General features: G+C 49.4%; 1 protein-coding gene across 2 annotated transcripts; it reads right to left on the bottom strand.

Annotated features, from left to right (window-relative positions):
- Positions 1-5,538: 5,538 nt before the first annotated feature.
- KCNN4 (potassium calcium-activated channel subfamily N member 4) lies at positions 5,539-17,166 on the bottom strand. 2 transcript variants are annotated; one of them, XM_072607817.1, is made up of 9 exons: positions 16,458-17,166; positions 10,816-10,911; positions 9,477-9,892; positions 8,412-8,547; positions 7,979-8,089; positions 7,646-7,764; positions 7,329-7,398; positions 6,870-7,034; positions 5,539-6,270 (listed from the first exon to the last, which is right to left on the bottom strand). In XM_072607817.1, the coding sequence occupies exons 1-8, from the start codon at positions 16,608-16,610 to the stop codon at positions 6,873-6,875; spliced, it is 1,263 nt and encodes a 420-aa protein (XP_072463918.1). In that variant the 5' UTR covers positions 16,611-17,166; the 3' UTR covers positions 5,539-6,270; positions 6,870-6,872. The 2 variants fall into 2 exon arrangements, with proteins under 2 accessions (XP_072463918.1, XP_072463919.1); XM_072607818.1 differs by lacking the exon at positions 16,458-17,166 and adding an exon at positions 14,823-16,442.
- Between the last annotated feature and the right edge of the window lie 6,513 nt (positions 17,167-23,679).

The raw sequence follows: 23,679 nt of genomic DNA, 5'->3' as shown, positions 1-23,679 counted from the left end.
TTTCCTAGGGAGTTCATTGATGGCTTGTTCAATTTCTTTTTCTGAGATGGGGTTGTTTAAGTATTCAACTTCCTCTTCTGTTAATCTGGGCAATTTGTATTTTTTAAAATATTCATCCATCTCATTTAGATTGTCGAATTTGTGGGCATAAAGTTGGGCAAAGTAGTTTCTAATTATTGTTTTAATTTCCTCCTCATTGGAGGTGAGTTCACCCCGATTTTGCCCAATTTTAAAGAACAAGCCTGACTCAAAAGAAGAGACATGAGAAGACACTCCTATCTCTTTGCAGAACTGGGAGATCTACAAATATTACATACATTTTCAGACCTTTTCAGTGTATTCTTCAGTTATGCTGATTTTTCCCGTTTTCTTCCTTAAAAATACTATTTGTTGTATAAAATAGCTGTCTTTGAGGGGAAAGAAGAGTGATACTAGGTGTGGGAGGTAATGTAAAAAGAGGCCAATAAAACCTTTTTCAAATAGGAAGTTCTTTCAGGAACCTGAACTACGTTTGTGGCTATGTGAGTTGAGACAAGGAAGGGGCATGGAGGAGATTCAAGAAAGATCTAAACAACAAGGCTTACAGGTTGGATGTGTGAGGGGAGATGAGAATGACAGGTTGTAAGCCTGAGTTACAGGAGAGTTGGGAGGAGAGAACAGTTTGTGGGGAGGGGGAGGATAATGGGTTCTGTTTTGGATATAGTGAGTTTGAGATGCCCAATTTGAGATGTCCAAGATGCAGATGCTGTGGTGTGTGACTGCTGTTCAGGAGAGAGACTAGGGCCAGATATCTGCAATTAGGAAGTGTCTATAGAGATAATAATTGAACCGTTGGGAGGTGGTGAGATCACCAAAGAAGAAAGAATAGAAGGAAAAGAGAATAGGGCCCAGAACAAAGCCTTGGCTAGGGATGTGCGAGGAATGATTTAACCACCAGTCGGTGGAGAAGGGGAATGTATGAATGGCATACTTTTAAATTTAATTTGCCTATTAATGTTTTCACTTCCCTAATTATAGAAATGAACAAAACAATAGATGAATCCCTGATTTTGTAGTATTTGCTGATGCTCTCCATAAAAATATTAACAGTCAACCTCTTTCCAGTTCAAGCGGCCTCCAGCATGCCCCTAGGGGATACTCCTGGATTAGTGGTCATCATATGGAATGAGAATCCGCAAAGGAGTCTAATATGGAATGTTCAAAAGACTGGAAAACCAGGAGAGATTGGTGTTAGCAAAACCCAGAGAAGAAAGCATGTCTGGGAGGAGAGTGACCCACAGTGTCAGAGGTCAAAAAAGATGAGAACTGAGAAAAGGCCAATGGATTTGGTGATTGAAAGATCAACTCTGAAAGGGGCTTTGGAATATAGAATGTCAGAACTAGGAGGGACTTTAGAATGTGGGGTACAGTAGGGAGCCCATCTGTGGCAGGTGCTGTGGAAGCTGATGGTGTTTTCTAGGGGGCCAACATGGTAGTCAATAATCCTTGAAATCCCTTACCTTGGCCACCATCCAGGGAACCCAAGTTGCTTCTCAAAGGTGTGTCCTAGAGGTACTGGGTTGATAACTTAGCCCTGGGTAAACTGGGGAAGCCAAAGTGTGAAAAGCAAACATTTCTGGAGAAAAGGGAGAGTCTTGGCCACAGATGGAGGGTGGCATGGATTGGATCTTTTTGAATTCTTATTCCTATTCTGTCATTAATTTACTGGATTGTCAGGCCTAGAGGCCTAAGGGCTACCCGAGTCTTTCCTTACCTGTCGCAGGTCTTTGGCTGGCCAAACCGGATAAACATGTGAGAGAAGAGACTTTCCAGAGTTGAACAAGGGTTAGGCTTTATTCAGGGTCTTGGTTACATGTGCAGGGAGAATTCTTCCTCAGGAGAGAGGAGTCCGCCTCCCAAGGAGGCAAAGATCTTACAGTAAGAGAATGGAAGTGGGAGTGGGAGAGGGGAGAGGGAAGAGGGGAGAGGGGCCTTCTGTCCTCTAAGGGCCCCTCAGTGCTAAGAGCACCTTCAGGCTTTCCTGACCCTACTTAAGCTCTCCCGCCGCATAGTTTGCACCTGAATACCATGCCTGTTCTCAGCCCTTAGACAACAATAGGTGTGATCAGACCATGGATTAATCTCGAGGGCGGGGATGCTCTCCCCAGCAAGTTTCCCACGGGGAAGAGGTGGAAATGCACGAGATAGCCCGGGTCTCACACCTCAATTCCCAGCTGTTCCCTGGGGGGCCTCATGAGAACCCTAAGGTTTAGAAGTCCTCACTTTTACCTGCCTGAGACTGCCCACATGGAACTGAGCTTGTACCCCCAACACTGGATGACCTTGGGAAAGTCAGTTTCTCAGATTCTCACTTGTAAAATGAAGAGGTTGGGCTTCCTCCCTGCTCTGACATCCTACATTCTCTGTCCAAAAGGCCCTCCCTGCTCTACAATTTTATGTTCTTAAACCCCTTTTATTTACTTTACTTGTATCACTGGCCCTTATCACAGATGTCTGGCTCATAACAGGAACTTAATAAATGCTTGTGGATTGATGGATTTTGTGTAGGAACTGGGGCTGTTTGGTTTGGAGAAGGGAAGACAGGGAGGGATGTGAGCCCCATCTTTGGATACTTGAAGGGTTGTCATCTCTGTCACCTGGAGAAGAGATTAGATTTGTTCTGCCTGGCCTCCAGGGCTGAACAAACCAGGGCAAAGAGTTACAGGGAAGCTTTGTATCCTGGGAGCTTACAGGAGGAGCAGTCTTGTGATTCTAGATGGACTCCTGAACCCTCTATAGCCAGTGTCAAATTCAAAGAGAAATTGGGCCACTCAGCCCTACTCAAGGATCCCTGTAGGCGCACAATGGCTTACAATACCACATATTATATCATTCTGTATTTTGTTAAATGTTTCTCATTTACACTTTGATCTGATTCAGTTGGCACAGTGCAGTCTGGAGGCGGATATCTTGACACCGCTGCTCTATAAGGCACCAGCTAACAAGTGGTCTTCCAGCCTTGACTTGAAGGCCTCCAGTGAGGAAGCACCCGCCCAGTCTGGAGGCAGCCCATCCACTTTGGGGCAGTGCTCCTTGTTAGGAACCTTTTCCTAACAGCAAGCCTGTATTTGCTTGTTGTACCTTAAGCTGATTACTTGGGGCCAAGGAAAACAAAGGGGTGGCGGGGGTGGGGTGGGGTGATCTTTCCTTGAGTTCTGATCTCAGTTCTGGCCTTCATTTGCTGGATGACCTCAGGAAAGTGAGCTTTCCTTTGACCTTCAGAGATTTTTTACGTGCAAAATGAAAGGGTTGGATTAGATGGTCTCTTAAAATTCTTCCTCTCTCTGCTCTTACATTCCATGGTACTTGTTCACAGGGTCCTTCCTGCTTTGACTTCTTCGGCAACGAAGGATGAACACACACACACAAGGCATTAAATCTTGTATAGGAACTGGGAATATTTTATCTTGGAGAAGAGAAGTGTGGGAAGGGGGCAGGTATAACATGATCCCTGTCTTTAAGTATTTGATTGATAGACATATTGAAAAGAGATTAGACTTTTCCTGATTGGTCTTGGGGAGCACAGGTAGAAGCAATGTGCAAAATGCTGGAGGGAAGTGGTTTAGATTGTAAATACCCTAATTCACAGAATGTTGCAACTGGAAGAGACCTCAGATTCTTTCTGACATTTCTTAACTTTTTTTGTGTGTGTCATAGACCTCTTTCTTGTGAAACCTATGGATGCCTTAGAATAATAATTGCTGCCTACATTTATAATAGGAAGAAATGCTAAATTTCAGCTACAAGTTAGTGGAAAGAAAGATGTAACTTTTTGTCATCAAGTTCATGGATCCCCTGAAATCTATCCCTGCATCTCAGGTTAACAACCCCTGTCCTAGACTAACTGAACCCTCTACATCCCAGCCAAGAAGTGATCCTTCAACCTTTGCTTGAGGGAACCCACCCTCCTGGCTCCCAAAGCAGCCCCTTCCACCTTGGGGCAGCTCAGATGGGGAGGATGGTTTTCTTGACATCAAACTGAAATCAAACTCTGTAACTTCCATCTACTCCTGCTGTAAGGTAGGGTGACCCTTCCCTAAGGTCTGACTCCTGCTCTGTTATAAATTTATTGGATGAGGGGCAGCTAGGTGGCTAGCACTAGCTCTATCTGGAGTCAGGAGGACCTGAGTTCAAATCCAGCCTCAGATACTTGATGCTTACTAGCTGTGTGACTCTGGGCCCAAGGGCCTTGCCAAAAACCATACAAAATGACTGGGTAGCCTTAAGAACCTTACTTTCCCTCTCTGGTCCTCATATATGGAAAATGAAGATATTGGATTAGAGGGTATGCGTTTGTCCTTCATTGCTGAAGAAGACCATGCCATCAGAGAAGTGATGACATGACTTGCATTTGACTTTGTTTTGAGTGAGGGAGGGCTATGCAGATCACCAGCCTCACTTCTCCTCCAGAGCCATCTGAATCCAGTGACCAGATATTCATCAGGATGACTAGAGATGACCCAGGAGGAGGCAATTGGGGTTAAGTGACTTGCCCAAGGTCACACAGCTAGTGAGTGTCAAGTGTCTGAGGTGATATTTGAACTCAGGTCCTCCTGACTCCTGCACTGGTGCTCTATCCACTGCCCCACCTCTCTGCCCTGGATTAGAGGGTATCTGATATTGAATATTCGAAGTTCCCTCCTTCTTCTGCCATTCTTGGTTCCCTTTTGTCCCTATCTTACTCATTCTCCCTTGTTTTCTTTACAATTAGAAGTTTCAGAGATGGGTGGGTGCTTAGGTATCACCTAGTGCATTTTACAGATGAGGTCAGAGACCTCATCTTAGTGAAGTAGTGTAGGCAAATAATGGGGGCCCCTTGGGACCAACCCAACGCTGTCATTGGTCTATTTTAGTAACTCTCTTCTCAGGAATCTTGGTTGATTTAATGGTAGTCTCTGTTTGGAGGTAAAACCAGACTCAGATCTTACTTTTTTCTTTGACCAATATGGGTGGTGGCTCCTGCCTGTTCCTAGTGGTCTATAATATGTTGATGGTATGGTATAGCACTCACTCATTTTTGGTACTGTATGATCCTCCAAATCTCTTCCCCTCTAGGGGGGAGCTGAAGAGACATTGGGGAACACTTAGTTCAGCCCCTTACCTGAGCAGCATTGGATGTGAGACCTTGGGCAAGTCCCTCTCCCTAGGCCTCATTTTCCTCACCTGTAAAAAGGAGAGGGCAGGACTTCATGGTACCTTCTCATGCTAATGTTTTACAATATCTTTGTCCAGCCTGAACTTGAATATCTCCATTGACAGCTAATTTACTATCTTAATATTGCTAGCATTACATGAGTGGAAGCGACCTTGGAAGTTATGGTGTCCAGCCCCCTCATCTCACAGAAGAGGTGGAACCAAGGGGATCTGCTCAAAGTCACTCAATAAATCAGTGGCACTGGTGGCCCAAGATCTGGGGATCCTCACCCTGTGTCTGCCTCTGCTCATAGAAGACAAGGTCTTTGTTGGCATTAGGACGTCGGAAGGAACAACATCTCCCTGTTCCGTAATATTAGCTTTTATTACAAACTGGGGCTGGGAGAGGGAGAAAGCTGGGAAGCTCCTGCCAGATTCCCCTCCAGGGGCTCAGGCTGCCCACTTCCCCTTTGCTGTCCCCACTAGGGGGTGCCCCGGGCCTCCGTGTACCTGGCAGCTTGTCGGTCTTAGGAGCCTCTCCCCACGCCTGACACTTGATCCCTTTAGCTCTTTCACTGTCCGGCAGCTGCTGAGGTCAGGGACCTGTGTGTCCAGCCCTCTCAACTATCGCTTAGCTTAGGGAACCAGCTCTCTCAGCCTCTTGTCCCTAGCAGGGACCTAGGCATCCAGCCTCTGCCCACTCACAGATCCAGGCATCTGGGCCTCCAGGGAACAATGAGAGCTATGGCCCTCCCATCACCCACCCTTCCGGGGATCCAGAAACCTGGCCTCCAGCTCCTCCCTCCTCCCCAGAATCTCCCTTTTCTTCTCCTTAGTTGCTGGTGTGACTTGGAGAAGGCCTGTGGTCTGTAGTTCCTGGGTTCCTTTACTCTCCAGTCACGTAGCAGCTTTGAAATTCACCCCTTCCATTGCTTGGATGAGCAGGGGTACCCCTGGGCCAGCCAGGGACTCTAGCAGCTGTTGGAGAGAGGGACTGCCCTGGACTTGGGTTTCTCCTTAATGCTTCTGATGAATTAAAAGGGAATGACCAGCCTCGTCCCCTGGGGCCGAAAGAGCTAGGTTCCCGCTTCACAGTCCCTGGAGGGGGGGGGGGGGGCGGGGCGGGGAGAGAGAGAAAGTTAGGCACATACATCTTAGTAAAGTACATACTTCACTAAGTTAGGCACATACTTCTTAGTGAACTACAGAAAAGCACCCATTTGCACAGAGACAAGAAAAACCTTATCACACATATAGAAAAACAGAGAAAAGGACAATGCAGTAAGAGAGATGGACAGACTCAGAGTCAGGCACAGCTACACACAGAAGGATTCCTTTGAGCCTCTACAGGCTGGGAGAAATCACCTTCCCTCTCCCAGTTCCCCACAGAGAAGCCCTCTCCTTTACCCCTATTCCCACCCTCGTCCTTTTGCCCAGAGCTGGCTAGGAGGAAGGTACAGCCTTTGTCAAGGCAAGATTTGAGTGGTGGGGGAATGGGTCATGCCTGGGTGATTCTGGGGCAGAAACCACACCCCCTCCTTGGCACTGAGCTCCCATCAGAGCTCACCACTCTGCTGGCTTCTCTAATCCTCCTTCAAGAAGTAGATTGAAGGCTGAGCACCCTCTGACTGCACCTAACCTGGATGTGCCTTCCCACTTAGAATGCTGATGACCCTGTAGGGCAGGAGTCTCCTTACCAACTATGTGGCCTCCCTGGGTTCTGGGGGCTGTCCAGGTTCTAAGGCTGCATTGAGGAGTTGGGTCAGGGTGTCAAGTTTCCCCCCTAGTATATCCATTCTCTTTTCCAGGTCTCTGTGGGAAGTGGTGAGGCCAGACTGCAAGTCACACAGGATCATATGCATCTGAGGGAGGGGAAGAGGTGGGCTTGTCAAAAGGTGCAGGGGCTTTCCCATGATGTCCTTCTCCTTTAACTAGCCTCTGGCCCCAGTCCCCTCCCTCCTTCTCCCCCTCATCCTTCTGTCCCTCCATCCCTGCATCCCCATCCCCCTGTACTCTATCATTCCGTCCCCCATCCCTTACTACTTTGTACCCTTCCCCATCTCCCCATTCTTGTCTCCTGGTCTCTTCATCCCCCATCTCACTGTCTCTCCATCACTCCTTCCAACATCCCTGCAGATTTCTGTCTTCTGCCTTACCTTAGAGATGTCCACCATGGAGTTCACTTGTTCTCGGAGTTTCCTATGTTTTAAGCGGACCTGACGGAATCTGCATGAGGAGAAGTGGATGACTGGCTCTCATGGCACCACCGTGCCCTTCCAGACTCTGGGGTTTGCTCTTTGCAGTTCATCACAGTCTTTGCTCCATCCCCAACCCCATCCTCATCAGGAAGTTGTGTGCTCGGTTGTGTGTACACACACACACACACACACACACACACACACCCCTCCCTACAGCTGCTCCTCTCCCTCTTGCCCCCCTCCCCCCTGCCCCCACAGCCTCAGCCAGGCCTTACATGTGGATGGCAGCTAGCAATTTCCGTTGATGCCTCCGGGAAGCTCCAGACTCCTTCCTTCTACTGTGTTTATAGAACATCCAGGCCTCCTGTAGCACTCGGGCTGCAGAATCCCTCATCTTTGGAAAAAACACAGCTTCAGTGGGTGCTGGGAGCCCAGATTCCTGGGACCCAAAGGGCCCTGGGAGCTGGGGCATCAGGACTCGGGTTCCTGAGAGGGCTAGCTAGGTCAGACTTGGCGGATCATTACTGATGGATCCTGTCTGAGATCCGGGAAAGCTGGATATGTGGGTCTGGAGTGGCAGGGATTTGGAGGGGCACTGATGTCCTCACCTCTTTGGCATACTGAATGTCCATCATGAAATTGTGGACATGTTTCTCTGCTTTGTTGAATTCCAGTTTTCGGGCCACTACGGCTACTAGGAGAGCTGTACAGCATACCCCCTGTGAGCAAGGGAAAAGTTCAGAGGTATGTTGGGGTGTGTGTGAGGGATTATTATCTGATTATTAGTCTGATTATTTTAGGTAATGGAGCCTTGGATAAGATGTCTGGATCTGCGGATTCTAGTCTCAGTCATTTCCCCTTTGGGGTCTCAGTTTCTCTATGTGTAAAATGTTAGACGAGGACTTCAGCTCCCTCCCAGCTGCTATTCTCTGTTCTGGTCCCTTCCTTGCCTGATATCCAGGCAAATGAGCAAAGACCTGGGTCCCTCAAAAGAGCCGGAGTTAAGGGATGGGAGGCTTGATGGTTTTCAAGGGGACTTACCATAACCCCTGTGCAAAGACAGACAATCTTCCCCCACACAGTGCCTGGAACCACATCCCCATAGCCAATGGTCAGGAAGGTGATGGGGATGAGCCACAGAGTATCTGTCAGGTGCCCGGTGGCATTGATTGCCTGTCTGGGGAGGGAGTTAGGGAAGGGGAACAGAAAGGGAAAGGTGAGTTTGGAGCCCTTGCCCTGGCTCTCATGATGCCTTTGGGGGATAAGCCTTTTCCTTGGCTCTCTTCCAAATGCCTTCTATGTTCCCACCTCCTGAACCACCCCAAAGTCCTGTTTAGGTACTTCCCCCCTCCCAAGCTATACTTCCCTCTCAGTGTGACCCTGGGCCAGTCTCTTTAGTCTCCTTTCCTCTAAGATTTTCATCCTTCAAGGTCTACCTGAAGTTGCTTTTCCTACTTCCAGCCCGTGTCTGGAAGGATTCTTTCACTCAGGGGCAGAGCCACTGTTCAACTTTGTCAATTACCCACTTGACTAGGAGCTAGTCCTCAACTAGGGATGGGATCTGCCTTCTGTCTCCCTTGGGACTTGCAGGTGCTATGATATGTGTTCCTCCTTGCACCCATTTTACAGATTGTAGAGGAATAAGAGTAAATGCCTTACTCAAAGTTATCCAGCAACTCAGAGGGATCACCCAGTCAGGTGTCCAAGTCTCTGACATTTCTGCTTAAGGCCCCACACCCTAGGTCTAGTAAACATTCCATTCCTTTTCTGCTCTGGTCCTAGAACCCCGAGAAATTATCATTTGGGGTTCATAACGTGTCCCCCTTGAATAGGACTGTGTCTTTGTAACTTCCCCCACAGGGGGTATATGTGTGTGTGGTGGGGGTGAAGCATCCCTCCCAAATCCCTTTTGCTTTTTCCCAACTCTGTCTTGGGGTCCCCTAGACACTGCTGCCTCTCAACTCCGGAGGTCCCTCCAAAGTGCTGTCTGGGCCTCTGGGAGGACTCTCTTCTCTCAGCTCCAGGTGGGGGGAGTGGTCCCTCCCTCTCCCTCCCCCGCTTCCCGTCCCTCCGTTCTGGAGTCCCTGCTGAGGCTGGGGAGCTCACCTCTCGGCCACGGAAAGCACCCAGGCCGTGGTGAGCCAGAGGCCGAGGGTGAGGGCCAGTAGGAGCCGGCCTGGGTGAGTGTTCATGTACAGCTTGGCCACGAACCAGTGTCGGAAGCGCACGCGGTTGAGGGCGCCGATGCTGCGGTACGAGGCGTTGAGCAGCACGCCGCTGCGGAGCAGCACTGCCCGGGGCACCAGGTAGAGGCGCAGCAGCATGGCCAGCGACAGCAGCGCCTCGGCCTGGGTCAGGAAGACTGGCCAGGGGCGCGACTGCAGCAGGCACGGAGGGGCGTCCCAGGCCCCCAGCGGGGGCGGGTGCGCCCCGCACACCAGCAGCTCCAGTACGATCTGAGCCATCTGGCGCCCGGTCAGCGCCACCCTCCAGTCGTGAAGCCCGTTGTCTGTCATGAAGAGCTAGGGGGACAGCGGGGGTGTCAAGTGCCGGCTCCCAAACCTCTGATAAAGAGCCTGGGGCTGGCTTATCACCAGGGCGCAAGAGGAGGAGGGAGGGAGGGAGACTCCTAGAGCCTTCTCAGTCACCGGGGGAGGGAGGAGAGGAGACCCTGGAACAAGAATACTTCCCCTGTCGGTAAGATAAGAAAGTGGGGGTGAGCTAGTCTGTGCTCCGCCCCCGCAGCTCTAGATCTGGACAGCGCTGAATGGTTTGGGAGAAAGAGGCCCTTTCTCTTCTCCCTTCATTCAACCCCTTCAGCCCTGTCCTCTTTCCACTCTCCGATTAGTCTTCGCACTTCTACCTTCCTTCTCTCCCCTTACTCCCTCTCCCTCTTATCTCTCCTCTCGCTCTCCAGCCCTCTTTTTGCTTTCCCTTGTTTGTTCTCCATTTAGTTTGTTCCCCTCCCCTTCTCTTCCTTTCTCCCTTCTCTCTTTCTATCTTTCCTCAGCCTTCTCCCATTTCCCTTCCTCCTCTCCTTTCCCTCCACCTTTCCGTTCTACCTCTAGTCTTTTTCTCCCTCCTTTCCCCCTTTCTTTTCTCCCTTCCTTCCCTTTCCTCCCCTCCTCTCCTCTTCTCTGCTGTCCTTGGAAAGAGCTGTAGGGCTGTGGTACAGGATGAAGGGTGTGTTGGGGGGCGGCGGTGGGGGATGATAGAGAGTCTGGAGAACAGGATGCTCAGGGCCCTGCGGGTAGAGAAGTCTCTGTCAGGGCGTGGACCCTTGCTTGCCACCCTTCCCATTAGTCACTGGTCTGGGCAGGCAGGGAAACCCCTGAAAGGAGGAGGTAGAAGAGAAGGAGGATGGAAAGATTGAGGTGGCCCAGGCAGGACTGGGAGGGGCTGGGGGAGCAGGGATAGGGGCCTTGGATGCACCAGGCTTACCTACCTGAACCTCCTTAGCATGGAAGGCCAAGATGAGCCCGAGGAGGAGAAGGGTGGAGATGGTGATCCCACATTTCACCAGGAAGAGATAGGGAATCCACTACAGAGATATGGGGAAGGTGAAAGACAGCTCTCAGGGTCTGCCATAGTCCCTAAAGAGTGTAGATGTCCTACTTCCTCCCCTCCCACCCCCACCCTTAACCCTGGGGTTTTTTAAGAAACTATTATCTGGTCATCACAGACCTCCTGGAGGCCACAGGTTCTTCACCCCTGTCATAGACAGTACCTTTCTCTCCTTTAGGGGTCTGGTTCATATTGCTCTCCTCTCCTAACCCTCCTCTACCCCCGAATCTTTCCTCCTTCCTCATGAGTGGAGGGGACTGTGTGTGTGTGCGTGTGTGTGCGTGTGTGTGCGTGCGTGTGTGTGTGTGTGTGTGTGTGTATTCTCTAAGTTCTCTAGAATAACCCCCTTCTCTCTTCACTACAAGTCACATGTCCCCGATTCTCTATCTTACTTCCTCCTGCCTCCTGGAGAAGTGTCTCAAATTCAGGGGCCCAAGAAACCACCATTCAGAATTTAGTGAAACCTCTGCCTAGTCGCTCTGAGGGTTAAGGCTGTATCCCTGACCCCTCCTTTTCTCTAATCCTTTTCTCCTTCTATCCACAATCATTCTGTGCTCCCCCCTCCCCAGTTGCCTTGGTTTCAAAACCCACTGTTCAATGCCCAGAGAACAGTGACACCCTGCCCCCTTGTGTCTAGAAAGCACCATTCATAGTCTGGTAACCCCCTCCCTTCTGTTTGTTCTAGGGTCTTCTAAAAACTACCATTCAGAATCCAATAACCCCCAACCTTTATTCTAGGGACCCACAAAATCATCATTCAGAATTCAGAACATCTACCCTCTTCTCTAGGGGCCCCTGGAAACCATCATTTAAGTCAACAAACATTTATTAAGCATTTAATTTAATCCTAACTCCCTATTCAAAATCTTAGTTCTAAAAGAGCCCTTAGAGATGCTTAGTCTCACGCTTTTATTTTAGGAATAAGGAATTTCAGACTAGAGATGAGCAAAATTGAGCCCAGAAGTAAGGAAGTGATTTTCCCAAGGTCACATGTGCAACAAATGCTTGAGCCCAGACAAATCTAGACAAAACACCTGACTCTGAGCCTTAAACACTGCTGTACTTTGCTCCAGAAACCATCTTTACCAGACATACCCCATCCCCTGTGGGATAGGGGCGCTGCTTGGGCCCAAACTCTATCCCTCCCTCCTTTCCTCCATCTCCCAGTTTATCCTTCCCTGTCCTGAGCTGCTCCCTCCCCCCACTCTAGGGCCCATCCCACCAGTCTGGCTTAAGGCCCGGATTGGGCTCAGGGGCCGGAAGCCTGAGTCCTCCAGTAACCACAACTGAGTGTGTATTTTCTCTCTTTGGCAACACATTGGAAAAATTCTGCGAGGAAGAGGTCTGGAGAGATCAGGATGTTCAGGTCCCTGTGAGAGAGGGGGAGATTAGGACATCTGGGTCTTATTGGGGTGGGGGACAAGGTGCTCAGGGAATTTGAATACCTGATCACTTAAGGGAAAGGGATGGGGGATTGGACTCCTGACCTCAGACAGCAGCACCTGTTTGCAGGCTGCCCAACCCTGGTCCCTGCCTTGATTGGTGACCTTTTGCCAGCTTCCTGTCCCAGCCTTCCTCAAGGGAACAATGGGGCTGTTGTCCCCCCAACATTGCCCCTCCCCAAGGACAGCCTCTGCTCCCTCCTTCCCTGTCATCAAGGCTGCCTTCTGCCCCCTGCCCCCTCTACCCCTGTCTCTTCCATCTCTCATCCAACTCTGTCTCACTGATGTTCCATCTCTTTCTCCCCTTCGTATCTGTGTCTGTTATCCATGTCTTTGGGTCTCTGTGTCTCTTTGGGTATCTCCATGTATCACTCTGTCTCCAGCTCCCCCTCTTTTCTCTCTGTCTGTGTCAGTATGTATTTCTCTGAGTTTTTATTCTTCAGTGTCTAGAAGACTGTTTCAATCTGTCTTTCTCTGGCTCCCTGGCTCTCGGTGCCTATCTCTTTGCTTCTCTCTGTGTCTATCTATGTGTATATCTCCATTCCCTGAGCCTACAACCATTCACTTTCTTTGATTATCCCATTCTGTCTCTGTCTCTGTCTCAGTCCATCTCTATCTGTCTGACTGTCTCCATAACCCTTCTCCATCTCTCTGTTTCAGCCTTGGACTCTGACTCTGTGTCTCTCTCTCTTCACCTCCTTGTCTTTCAGTTACTTAATGTTTCATTTATTGTCTTTCCCAGTTTGTATTTGTTTGGGGCTGTTTCCAACCCCATAATCTGTCTATGTCTTTGACTACTCTATTTTGGTCTCAGTCTCTACCTTCCAAGTTTTTGCTCTTTCTGGTTGTCTCTGGATTTCACCCTGTCTTCATCTGTCCATCTCCACTCATTTACTTCTGTAAGTATCCTTGTCTGTTTATCCTTCTGTATTCCTACATTCTCAGTCTTTCTGTCTCTGATTGTCTCTGTCGTGGTCTGTGTCTATCCATCTCTGTGTCTGTCTGTGCATCTGCCTCTGTCCATCTCTCACTGGCCCAGTTTCTGTCTGTCTTTCCCTGCTGTGGCAGTACTTTCCTGTCAGTTTCAGATTCTTTCCCTCTCTTTATGTATTAGGATTTTTGGCCTTTCTTGAAGAACAGGCCTGGAGTCTCTTAAAGGTGAGAGGTAAAGTCGACTCAGGCAGGCTGCCAGGGTACCTGGAAGAAGCTGTATCCTCCAAGTTCCTCAAAGAGAAGGAGCCTTTATAAACTTAATGTTACCATTTTACAGATAAAGAAACTGAGCCCCAGAGTGGGAAATGTGTCCCCCAAGGTCACATGGAGAGTCAGGAGACAGGGCTGGAGTGGGAGAAGCATGGTGCTCTACATATGGGGTCTTCCAGGGGTTGAGGGACTGAGCCTCAATGCTTGTGGGGGTCCCCTCTCAGGGGATGCAGTCTGGAGGAGGGAGTGGGGGGTACACCCTCTCCAAACAGTGGGTGTGGGAGCCAGAGCGTGGGAGCGGTAGGTTGACTCCAGGCCTTGCTTCCTGTTGGCACTGGTGGCGGGCAAGCCCCACCCCCTAGTGCCTGCCTGGCCCCCAGTCCATCCACCCTCTTGCCTAATGTTCTTATCAGGCTCTGTGGCTGGAGAGAAGATGGGCACAACTCCGAGCACCTTGGATCTCCTCAACCCAGCCACTCTATCTTCTGGAGAGGGAGGAAGAGAGGGGAGAACACATCTCCCAGCTCTCCCTTCCCCCATCCATATCTTCCTCTAGAAAATCTCTAACTATCCCCAAGTCTGCCTCCAACTCCCTCCTTCAGCTTTCTCCCTAACTCTGTCCCCCCCTCCCATCCCCCGCCCCCACACCACTGTCTCAGGATTATGGAACCTCAGGGTCAGTCACTCAGTCCAGCCCACACCTGACCAATAATAACTAACTAACCTCTGCGGTATGAATGAAGTCTTACCAAGTACTCTAAGTCTATGATCTCATCTGACCCTCATCTCCTCTCCAGCATACCCAACAAGTGATCAGCCAACTTGAAGATCTCCAAAGATGGGAAACTCATTACCTTGGCAGACAACCATTCTATTTTTTAGCACCTCTAATCATTAGAAACGTGGAGCTGAAACCTACTTCTCTGTAACTCCTCTCCCCACTGCCCCCTCCCTCCATCCCAGTGTTCTAGTTCTGCCCCTTGGAATCAGCCCCTTGGGTTCCTCCCTTTTATCTCTAACAGCCCTCTGAGGACATAAAGACAGTGATCATTGCTCCCCTTATTCTCTTCTCCAGTTTCTTTGACTGATCCTTTCTTGGCATCAAGCCTCGGTTCATTTTGTTGTTCTGGTCACTCTCCTCTCTGATTTCTCAATGTCTCCCAGAACCAGACCCAACCTTTCAGATGGGCTTTGACCTGGCCAGGGCATAGCAGGAGTATCTCCTCACTCATTCTGGACTTACCTTCTGTGTTAGAATCATGAGGGTGCCATGTCACATTGTTGATTCATGTTAATCTTGCAGTCCATCAAGACCCACTCCCAGACCCTTTTCACCCTGAACTGCAGTCTACCACACACCTTCTATACTTGTGAAGGTGACTTGCAAGCCTAAGTTCTTTACCTCCTATTAACTTTCACTGGATTACTTTTGGACTTTAGGTCCAGCCTGTTGAGATCTTTTCAGATCCTGATTTTATCATCCAGTGTATTGACTATCTCTTTCAGCATCATGTCGTCAACACATTTGAGAAGTGTGCCATTTAGGACTCCATCCAAGTCAGTGCTGAAATAGAACAGGGTCAAGGACAGGGTCTGAGGCCTCCAGTACAGACCTCCCTCCAGGTTGACTTTGATCCATTAATCTAGAGCTGGTCATCGAACCAATTCTAAGTTTACGTAAGTAAGCTCTTATTTCCACGTCTCACTAGCTAAGTCACAAAAATAACATCAGAGACTTTGTCAAATGTCCCCCACTCTGTCCCCAATTTGACTTCCCAGCTCTCTCCCTGACTCTATCTCCAGTTCCCTCCCTGAACTCTGCCCCCAGTTGTGCTTCCAACACACTCCTCAAACTCGATCTCTAATTCCTTTCCCAAACTCTGTATACAATACCCCTATTCTCTAGTCAGTCCTTTCCTCCAACTTGCTCAGGTCTTTCCCTAATTCTTTTCTACAGTGCTGTGCCTTCCTATCTCTCCTCTATTTTCTCATCATCCCACCTCCTATTTGCTTCAGCGATATTTACTTGTTCATCCTCTGACCTTTCCCTTCCTCTCTTTTTCCCTGCCCTAGACACTATGGAATGTACCTGAGGCTTGCAGGGACCTGTCCCAGCTTCACCTGCCCTGGACTAAGTCGTCCTGATCCCACCAATCCCCACCCTTTCAAGGCCCAGGCTTCCTTCCCAACCCTCAATTCTCAACCCTCAAGTGTTGTATCTTGATAGTTTAGCATAGCCCCACCCTACCCCTGGGGGTAGGACATACCCAGGGCATTGAGATCCCTCAACTGCAGACCCTTCAGGGATCCAGACATTTTTGTGCCCCCTTAGGGCGCCAGGGCTTCAGGATTCCCCAACATCTAACCTTCAGGGAGGCAGGTATCCCGATTCCCTCTGGGACCCAGGCATCAGACCTTCTAGAAGAATACCATGCCTTCTCTCCCCTCCCCCCCACACCTAAAAGGGAAGTCATTGAGGCAGCTGTGGAGAGGATAGCAGGCAGCTGGGAAGATCAGCCTGGACTCTCTGGAGGGAGGTTCCCTGTTCTCTCGCTTGTCATTCTACCCCAGCGGTCCCGCCCCACAGTTAGACCGTTAGATAAGGAGCTCAAATATTCCGAAACAAGTTACTCCTCTTTAGCATCTCAAGGAATCAACGCAAGGGGGATCGCTGCCCCCTAGATCTTTCCACACTAGGTGTTAGCATTCCCTGGAGGATTACTGTCCTTGCCCAGGTACCCAGGAGTCCCGCCCGAACTTCCTCAGGGCTCAGACGTTCTGCTCCCAAACTTTCGTTCTGGATCTTTCTGATCATTCTGCCCAGGATTTAAGCGTTCTGAGCCCAAGCCCCTGCCCCAGGGTCTGGACCCCCATTTACCTGGCATTGACCAAACCACAGCATCTCGGCGTGCAGCACCATCATCCCAATGCCCACTCCAGCCATCGCCAGAGCCCAGCCTGCCAGACTCTTCTCCTCCTCCAGCAGCCGCTTCCGCCGCCTCAGGGCGCCTAGCCCTGGTACCAGCTCCATGGGCCTGAGGGCCTTGAGTCCGGAGGGACCCCGAGCCCAGGGCCCTGCGCTGCCCCCACCCAGCGCGCAGAGCGTCGCCAGGGCTAGCTCGGGAGCTAGTGGGGAGTTAGGGAAGGAGCCAGCGGGGAGCCCTAGAGCCCGGGAGGGAGTCAGAGAACTGGAAGGGGCCAGAGAGGGAGCTGGGTGGTGGTAGTGGTGGGGGCCGCGGCCAGGAGCACGAGGGCTCCAGAAAGAACCGGATGAAGTTTAGAGAGTGCCCCGAGAATGCTCAGAAATGCTTAGCCAGAGTTCAGAGACTGTTCAGAGACCGCTCAGAGATAGCACCCGGACCGCTCCGAGACATCTCAGAGCGAAGCCAGGCACTTCTCAGAGACAGTGAGAAAGAGTCGAGAGACAGTTCAGAGAGACAGCCTAGAGAAAGCGCCCGAGGAAGGCGCCAGACAGAGAGAGTGCGTGGTAGAAAAGCAACTGCAAATGAGCGGCGTCCGGTGACTGGGGCCAGTGCGGTATCTGCACTCTGTACCAGCCAGAGGCTGAGACCTACAGGGCAGGGAGGCAGGGAAGGAGGGGCCTGATCTAACTCTAGCTGGTGGCTGCCAGAAAGGGAGGGGACAAGGAGGAGCTGAGGGTGGCCTCCCCGCCTCCAGACACCCTCTCTCCCTCCCTTTGTCCCCCGACCAGGGAAGTACCAGGGGGTGGTCGGGGCAGAGAGAAGGAAGATGTCTTCCTTGTTTCACATTCGGTCACTACATACAACCCACACACACTCAGAGTCAAGCGGAGGGCAGAACCATAGAATGTCAGAACTGGGAAAAAATCTTGGATCACGGTGTGTCAGATCAATCAGTCAATCAACAAACATTTAATTACCTACTTACGTATCAAAGACTGTGCCGGCACTGGAAAGCAAAGAACGAAAAACAGCTGCTCAGAGCCCAAAGAAACACAGAAGGTGTGAACTAAAAGAATCATGTCAGGTTTGGAAAGACTCTTAGAACATAGAATGGGAGACCCAGAAAGAATGTTAGAAAGTAGAATGTCGGAGCTGGGAGGACATTTAGAACACAGAATATCACTCTAGACTATGGGACTTTTTAAGCTGAAAGGACCTGAAAACCCAGAATTTCAGAGGGAGAAGTAATCAAAGAACAATGAATGTCAGAGATCGAGGGAGCCTTTTATCGTAGCATGTCAACTCCTCTTTTTAGCACCTAAAAGTATCTCCAAGCTGACCCTTCTTAACTTTTCAATCATCTTACACATTATTCTCCCCCATCCACACACACACATTCTATACCAGACACCATGACCTACTTACCATTTTTGACACATGACTTTCCATTTCCTCTCTGTGCCTTTGCATGGCCATCTCCATGTCTGGAACACTCCCCCTCCTCACGCCACCTCCTAGAACCCTTACTTTCTCCTAGACTTAACTTGATCATCACCTTTCACATGAAGCCTCTCTTTACCCCCCTCCCCCCGTCCCTCTTGCTTTCTCTTTTTCCTTTAAAGACTGTATATATTTTCTGTATAAACTTATGTGTGCATGTTTTCTACCTTGTTTGAATGTAAACTCCCTCAGAGCTTACAGGAAATGTTTCATTTTCATCTTTTTATCCTCAATATCTAGCATAGTGCTTGGCATATTGCGGGTCTTTGATAAATGCAAGTTGGTTTATTGATCAGACTATAGGACATCATTTCTAGGAACCAGGGGGAACTTTAGAATGTGGAGTCTTAGAACTGGAAGGAATCTTAGATCTAGAGCCAGAACTAGCACAGGGTGACCTGGGCTTTGACCCAGGGTGCAACAGTAGGGGAGGGGGGGTATCATGCTTCTTCCCAAAACCAGTTAAACCAGGTGGTTTTGATCAGTGGAGGACTGATTGGAGAGGAAATGCTGGCACCCTGGGGGAAGGAAGTTTAACCAAAAGCGTGCCCCGCCCTCTACCAAAAAGACTGTACCCAGTCAGGATGGATTGGTCAGAGACTCAGACTTTTGGGAATATTGCTATTCTTGACATCAGGAAGACATGAATTAAATCCCGCTTTGGACATTTGTTGGCTTTGTGGCACTGGGCAATGTTACTTCTCTGCGCCTTAATTTCCTTGTCTGTAAAATGAGAGGTTGGATTGATGGCCATTGAGGTCCCTTCCAGTCCTAAAATCCCTGTTCCTATTTAAACTACTTAACCTTCAATTTCCTCATCTTTGAGGTGAATGGGATTAGAGGAAGTTAAGGATCCCTTAAATTCTATTTGATAATAAAAGTAATAATAGCCAGCATTGATATAAGCAATTTAACAGTTTCAAAGCATTTTACATGAATTATCTCATTTGATCCTCCCAACAACTCTTTGAGTGAGGTTATTATTAACCTCATTTAACATATAAGGAAACTGAGGCAGACGGTTAAGTGATTTGCCCAGTCAGTTAGCCAGTAAGTGTCTAAGGTTGGATTTGAAGTCCTGACTTCAAATCCAGTGATCAGTTTCTAAGATTCCAAAACCATAATATACGTATGTAGGTGGTATTATTATCTGCATTTTACAAATAAGTAAACTAAGACCCAGAGGAGTAGCTACCTTGTTGTTATTTATATTTCTTCTGAATATGCTTACATGTGTATTTGTCATCTTCTAAGTGCATGGACGCTTTCATTCTTTATCTTTGTATTCTCCACCTAGCACACACAGTGTCTGGAACACAATAGATGCTTAATAAATGCTTGTTGATTGACTTAACTTGAACTCCCAAAGCAAGTTAGAGACAGAACTGAGACTAGAACCCAGGACTTCTGATTAGCTGTTTAGGGCCCTCTCCATCATGCTACACACCCAGCAACACACAAACATGACACATAGCAGCCCACACAGAATGACACACACCAGCTCCATACAGCCAGGCACAGGGAGCATGATATACACAGAGAGACCCACCCAGCAACATACAAACACAACACCCAGAATGACACAGCACACACACATAAGTGCCCTTCTTTTACCCATCTCCCATCTGCTGGGAGAGATGCCCACCCACTGGGCAGAATCTCAGGAGCCACACAGACATGCCCAGTTTTCCACATGCACATACATACACATACTCACAAGTATGGGCACAGAAACTCCTGTTAAAAGTCTCACCTACTCAGAAACACTGCAAAGATATTTAAATACACCTAAGTCTTGCTGTTTCTGGTTCTTTTGCTTCCTCTGACACCTTATAAGCTCTCCATGGAGAAAGCCAGAGACCAGGCACACACAGAAATTGGGGGAGAAAGCAGTCACAGATAAAACTTCAGGGAAATGAACCCAGAGACCACCTAGAGAGACAATGGGAAACCCAGAGAGAGGAACAGTTAACAATACAGGAAAAAATAGAAACATAAGCAAAGAGAGAAAGAACAGGAAGAGTCCAAGAGAAAAACAGAGGAGTAGAGGCGGAAGTGTTATCTTGTTCTAAGGTTCCTCCTAGTTCTGATATTCTATATTCTGAGGTTCCTTCCAGGTCTGACATTCCACGTTCCATGATCCTTTCCAGCTGGGACATTCTATGTTCTCAGGCTCCCTCCCACCCCCACCCCAGGTCCTTTTAATGGGTGGATTTGAATTCTATCTCAGATATTAATTGAGTGACCCTGGGCAAGTTACTGAATCTCTCTGGACCTGTTTCTTCATCTGCAATGAAGGACTGATTAAACCTCTGAGGTCCCATCCATTTCTAAATCTATGACTCAGACAGACATCGAATAAGCGGGTATATTCTAGGTCCTGAAGTCTGGGGCATAGACACACGGAGAGATAGTGAAGCCTGAGATAAAAGATACAGTTAAGGAGAAAGAGACCTAGACTAAAGAGAGAGATACAGAGATAAATGGATAGAAGCAGTGAGACACAGGGGAGAGACACAGGCAATGATAGCGCCCCCTGGGGGCTCTGAAGTGACCAGCCCCCCCCTTCCTCCAGGGGCAGGACTTGAGGGGGTGTGTGTGCGGTGACTCAGTCAGCCTCTTCCCGTGACTCAGTCTGGGCCTCTCCCCTTGGGAAGAGGGAGAAGGAGGGAACTCTCGCTGCATTGGGGAGTGGGGGTGGGGTGGGCTGAGTCACAGACCACCGCTCAAGGCCTCGGATGCTCGGTCCGAGGGGGATACGGAGGCAGAGAATGAGAACACCTGGTTCCCTTTGGGGAAAGGCGAGGAGGAGGGACGACAGGATGGGGACATCATCGTCCCTGAGAGCGTTAAGGGTTAGGACCATGGAGTCTCTCTCCCATGATGGTTGGGAGAAGGAGGGAGGGCGACAAGGACGCCTGGGTCTCCGAGGAAACACCGGGACAGGCGGACCCGGACGCCTCGGAGCCTCGGAGGCTCGGACCGGGATTTCCCGTTGGCCAGGGTCCAGCCTCCTTAGTGCAGAAGCGGCCGTATCTCCGGGACTGGCCGCGACCCAGGGCTGGGGACAAAGGAGCGTTTGACAGGCGGGGGGTGCAGAAAGATCACGCGGCGCCCGGGGCTCCGGGAGAGGGCGGGCCCGGGCCCCGGGACATCCGGAAAGTGGAGGGGCTGGGGGAACGGGTCCTGCCCCCCCTCCCCTCCACCCTCTGGGGGGTAACCTCTTCTTGTGCTGGAGCTCCGCTAATCCTGGTCCTGGAGCTGCCCCCTGGTGACAGTGCAAGGGACTGCAGAGAGAGCCCGGCGGAGGCGCAGAGACGTCTTGGTTTCCTTCTCTGCTTCTGTCTTCGTTTTGATTTTCGTGCCTCTGTGGGTCTTATTTCCTCCTGCGTGTCTGTCTGTTTCTACGTCTCTCTGTAGGTCTCTGTCTCTTTGTGGCTCTGTCTCTTTCTGTTGGCGTCGGAAATTCTATCCAGTTCCATCAATTTGGGTCTTTGTGTGTATCCACGTCCCTTACCTCTCTTTGGGCCTTTTAGTAGTTCTGGGATGGTGGTGATGGTGGGAGGGGAAGTTAGACACTTCGACTATTCCAGTCTCTATTTCTGCCTTAACTTACCCTTCGCCAGCCGTCGGGGGGTGAGAGGTGAGGGATGTGTGTGTGTGTGTGTGTGTGTGTGTGTGCGCGTGCGCTTGTGTAAACGTAGGAGGGGAGACCTCTTTAGCCATCCTCTACTTTAGACACGCTGGACCCGTCACTGTCCCTGGTGCTGAGATATAGAAGGCGGAAGAAGAGCTCTGTCCCCGGTCCTGATGTAGAACCCGACTGGGTGATGTTGAGTGAGTGGGAGAATGGAGTGGTAGTCAGAGACCACAGTTTGATCTCGTTCTTGGATCCCCGATTGGGCAGGGTCTAAGAAATCAGGATCCCTGAGGCGATCAGATATCAGCTGAATGCCTGACAACTTTGGCTGGAGAGCCAGGGGCCTTGGGTTCTGAGCTAGGCTCTGTTCCTCAGTCCGACTGTGACCTAAAGCAAATCTCTTCTCTCTTTTGGCTTAAAACGTTCCATCTGTAAAATGAGAGGATAGACTAGATTATCTCTAAGGACCCTAACATCTTTTACATTCTCTGTTCTAAGGTCTCTCCCAGCTCTTTTCTAAAGTCCCTCCTAATTCTGATATTCCATGTTCTTCAGGCCCCTCCCAGCTCTGACATTCTATGTTCTTTGACTCAAGTTGTAGGCTCTGGACTTGTTTTGGCCTTCCTCCACTTATCCTTGACCTCGACACATGCTTTCCACTTTCCCAACCCTATGGCCCCCTCCTCTGACCCTCCCTGGCTGGCCCAATTGCTTGATGTCACATGTCCCATGGGAAGTACTGTACTTAGTCACAATTGTTGCTACCCCCAGATCTAAGAGGGGGCAAACTTGGCATGCTGCTCTGCTACATAGGGTCAGTAAGAAGGATATCAGTTCACTCAATCACAAGAAAATCAGCGCTGCAAAGAACCTCATCTTACAGATGGAGAAAGCAAGGTATGCCAGCCCTAGTTCTGGTTAGGAGTAGATAAAAAGACAGGAGGGATAAAGACAGAGAAAGAACAGATATACTCCCACCCCACCCCAGTATACCTTGGAGTCTTAGGAGAGAGTGTGCCTAGGAGTCCAGGCATGCCTCTCCCAATTTTGTATTTCAAATATTGATTCCTCATTACTTTACAGGACAATTTCTGAAACATATTTTTTGATCAAAACATGTTCTGTTCATTATCTGAATGATCCTGGTCAAGTTCTATTCCCTCCCTGAGTCTCAGTTTCCTCAAATGTAACTTGAAGTGGTAATAGCCTCTAAGGTTCCTTCCAGATTTAAATCTTTAGAATTTAATTTATTTTTTTGTCTAAGTGAAGGTTCTGTAAATTGAATCTTAATTTATCACTACTTTACCAGATAAACTATGAGATGTGTTCTTGATTGACCTATGTTTGGTTGATTTTTTAATACTCAAGAGTCCAAGGGTAGGGAACTTGTGGCCTTGAGACCACGTGTGGCCCTCTGGTTCCTCAAATTCAGCCCTTTAACTGATTCCAGACTTCACAGAACAAATCCTTTCATTAAGGGTATTTGTTCTGTAAAGTTGGGATTTACTCTGTGAAGTCTGGATTCAGTCAAAGGGCTGCATGTGAGAACTTAAAGGGCCACATGTGGCCTTGAAGCTACAGGTTCCCACTGCTAGGGATGGGAGTTGGACCTGGAATTCTACTGATATAGGGAACTCTGAGGTGAGGAAATGTTCTCCACCAAGGCAGACTGGCACCTTCTCTTAAATTTATAATCTTAGAGAGTTGCTGAGAGAATTGAGAGATGAACCCAAGAAAGAATACTGCTGAGCTGGATCAGGCCCTCAGGAGCCTGGGGAACAGAGCCAGCAAGGATCTGGGGAAAGAACTGGAGATATTTAGCCTACACAAGGAAAGACTTTGGGGTGGTAGGCTGGTGATAGAGAGCTGACTTCAACTATCTGAAGGGTGTCAGACTGAAGAGGATTACACAGCCCTGTTTGTCCCCAGAGGTCAGAATTAGGAGAAGAGGTGATGTATCAGGGGTTGGAGGATGGGTAAGGGAGGACAGGGTGGGGGGGTGGTGGTGGAAAAACTGCAGAGACAATGACTTCACA

Source organism: Notamacropus eugenii, chromosome 5 (genome assembly GCF_028372415.1).
Source record: "Notamacropus eugenii isolate mMacEug1 chromosome 5, mMacEug1.pri_v2, whole genome shotgun sequence".
NCBI lineage: Eukaryota > Metazoa > Chordata > Mammalia > Diprotodontia > Macropodidae > Notamacropus > Notamacropus eugenii.
This window is presented reverse-complemented; position numbering and strand designations above follow the sequence as displayed.